The 3,123-nt window shown below is 68.3% G+C and overlaps 1 protein-coding gene across 1 annotated transcript in view; it reads right to left on the minus strand.

The window, feature by feature from the left end:
- The window catches only part of PLEC (plectin), a 34,626-nt gene that overhangs the window by 13,469 nt on the left and 18,034 nt on the right, over positions 1–3,123 (minus strand). Inside the window, 8 exon segments of the mRNA XM_024741027.1 lie at positions 83–274; positions 361–487; positions 570–724; positions 810–962; positions 2,057–2,182; positions 2,434–2,529; positions 2,651–2,755; positions 2,910–3,071. Coding sequence (XP_024596795.1) covers positions 83–274; positions 361–487; positions 570–724; positions 810–962; positions 2,057–2,182; positions 2,434–2,529; positions 2,651–2,755; positions 2,910–3,071 — 1,116 coding nt within the window.

The following is a 3,123-nucleotide window of genomic DNA, read 5'->3' on the forward strand; positions in this document are numbered from 1 at the left end:
GCTCGCCTGCGGACGCGTCCAGCTCACAGGCTGCCCCAGCCCCGCCCTCCGCCGCCACGCCCCACCCCCTACCCGGCCGCACCCGCCTACCCTGCTCCAGGCTCTGCAGCAGCTGCTGGTAGTGGCGGCTGCAGGAGCCGTACTCGCGCTCAGCCTGCAGCCGGTCCTCAGGCCCGAAGCCACCAGCGTCCTGGCTGTCCCGCAGGAAGGCCTGGTAGTGCAGCTCCAGGCTTCGCAGGGCCTGGCGCTGCTCCTCTGGTTTCAGCGTGCGGAACTGCAGACGGCACGAGGGCTGAGCACGGCCGCAGGAAGACCCCTGCTGCCCGGCACCACCCACAGTGCCCAGCGGGGCGGTCGTACCGTGACCAGGGACCAGGAGCGGATGAGCTGCATGTCACGGCTGAGGCTCTGCCACGCCAGAAGGCTCTTCATTTCCGTGTGCAGCTGGTGCCACAACGCAACCAAGGCCTGGTGCTGGGCCTCCAGCCTGCCAGGTCGGGGCACAGTCAGAGGCGTCCGGGGACCCGCCCGACACCACCCTCTCCAGCTGCATACCCAGGACCACGCACCTGGCGATGGCCTCCTGGGCCTCCTGGTTGGGCGGGGGCACTAGAAAGCACACGGAGGGCACGGTGGCCTCACTGCAGGAGCTGCTGAGCACCTTCCAGTAGAATGGCTGCGCAGGGCCTACCATCTGGCACTCGTCACCCTTGTGCACGGTCACCTGAAGCAGTCAGAGCATCGCAGCGTGGCCCCACCCACACCCATGCCCACCCTGCCCGGCCCACCCTGCCCGGCCAAACCCTCACCTCCACCTGCTTGTAGTCGCACACGGCCAGCAGCGGCACGCGGCCCCGCACGGGGTGCGCTGGGTTGCGGGGCTTTAGCTGCACGATGGCCTTGGCCCGCTTGGCCAGGCCCGAGAGGTGCCCCCTGTACTCGTTTAGCTGTTCCTTCTCGTCCTGCAGAGGGAGGGGTGGCTCAGAGACCATCATCCGGCGTCAGACACCGAGCGCCCAGACGGGGGTCTGTGAGGACCCATGTGCCCACCCCGGGAAATGCAGGAGCACCCCTGGACCCCCCAACACCCTGAGATCCCGCGTCCTTCCAACTGCCCCCAGAATGCTGTGGGGCTTGGCACTCAGCCAGGACAGGCGCCTGGTCCCACCGACACTCCTTCCTTCCCAGTTAGGACAGAAGGGCTTCCCCAGCCCCCCTCACATGTGACGTCCTTCGGGGGGGGGGCCCCACAGCGTCCTCTCCCCTCTGCCCTCCCCTGTCCTGCTGTGGAAGGTCGCCCACCTCCTCCCATCCAGCCACTCTGAGGGATGGAGGACCGTCCAAGGCTGCAGGTCAGGGTCCACGCGGAAGCTGCCTGCACCTCTCCCGCCCCCTCCTGGGCCAATGCTGCCACTGAGGGGGCCTGCTGGACCCCAGGCTTCACTGACCCCCACTCCTGACCACAGGAGCTCCAGGTGGCAGAGCCTGCCAACTTCCTCTCTCCTCCATCACTCCCTGCCCCAGGGCACCTGAGCAACGCACTCAGCTGCCTGTGTCCTCCTCAGCCCTCCCGACTGCGCCTGCCCCAGACTGTCAGGCCCGAGATGCTGATGGACCTGCCTGTGGTGACATGGCTGGCAACAGAGCAGCTGACTCAGGCCTCTACTCCCTTCAGGGCCTGTGTGGGTGGTGGGGTGCTCGTACCAGCTCTGGCCAGCCACCTGCCCCCAGGCCAGGACCCTGCCGCTAAGCTCTCGGTTCACCCATACCCCCACCCCACTGTGCTGACCTCCAGCCCCTATCGTGCCTCCTGACCCCTGCTGGCAGCTCTAGTCACCACTCTCCGCCTCCAGAGGGACCTTTCCAGGGCATCGATGCAGCCCAGACACCGGGCCAGCCTCTCCCTGTGCTCCCCTGGCCCTGGACCCTGCCACCTCGATGCCTGCCGCTGCCTGTGCCCCTCCAGCCCCACAGGCCAAGAGCCCGGGCCTCAGCGTCTGTCTCCTGCCTGGCTGCACGGCCCTGGGCTCGGCGGGGGCCCGGGTGGTCGGCTCACCTGGGTGTCCTGCAGCAGGTCCTCGAGCCGAGTGACGGTGATAGAACGGTCACAGGTGTACTTCCTGCGCAGCGTCTCCTGCAGTTTCCGCAGCTGCTCCTCAGCCTCCCGCACGTCCGAGAAGAACTGCGGCGGCAGAAATGCGTCACGCTAGGCCAACAGCCGAAAGCCCCCGGCCAGAGCTGCCCCAGCACGGGCCGGAGGGGCTGGACCCAACAACCGGGGAGGATTCTGATGCGAGGTCCGTGGGACAGTGCGTGGGGTCGATTGTCCACGTCCGCACGGACACGGGGAGGGGCCCCAGATCCGCAGCGGTGGCCGAGGGGCTCCTCGAGGTCACTGTAGCAGAGCCGGGGGTTGGGGAGCCCAGTTCTCACCTGGAAGTAGGCGGTGTTGTCCTTTAGGTGCGCCTCGATACAACAGCACAGCTGCAGCATCCAGCTCCACTGGGTCTGCAGGGCCGCCTGGAAGGACTGCAGCACAGCACGTGGCCCTGTCGGGCCCTGCCCCGCACAGGGGCTCGGGGGGAACCCCCCAGCCCTGCCCCACCACACCAGGGAGGCCCGGGGGGGGGTCCCCGCATCCCCACCCCACCTCCACCGTGGGCCGGGCAGGGTGGTCTTCCCGAAGCAGGCGGTCGCCGGTGCCCTGGATCTCTTTGATTTTCTTTTCCTTCAGCTCTAGTTCGTGCATCAGGGCCTGACACGGAGGCAAGGGCTCTCAGGGGCAGTGCCAGGGCCGCGTCGGGGTCCACCCGTCTCCCGCCAAGCACCACCCGGGGTCTGGAGCCGGACCCGCACTGGGGAGGGCAGTCGTGGGAGGGGAGGGCCCGGAGGCTGGCCACCTGCCTCACCGAGTAGCCCTCCTTCTTGGCGGCCATGTTGGTGTTGCGGTCGCTCCAGTCGAAGCCCACCTCCTCCTCCTCCCTGTCACTCAGCCACATCAGCTCCTTGGTGGCGGCGGCCACAAAGCCATGCAGGCTCTCCAGGGACCGGAGGCGGGCCTTGGAGGAGCTCTGTGAGCAGGCAGGCGGGGAGTGTGTCAGCCCCGCGCCCCACTCCCACTCC

The sequence above is a fragment of the Neophocaena asiaeorientalis genome, unplaced genomic scaffold, assembly GCF_003031525.2.
Source record: "Neophocaena asiaeorientalis asiaeorientalis breed wild unplaced genomic scaffold, Neophocaena_asiaeorientalis_V1.1 scaffold177, whole genome shotgun sequence".
NCBI lineage: Eukaryota > Metazoa > Chordata > Mammalia > Artiodactyla > Phocoenidae > Neophocaena > Neophocaena asiaeorientalis.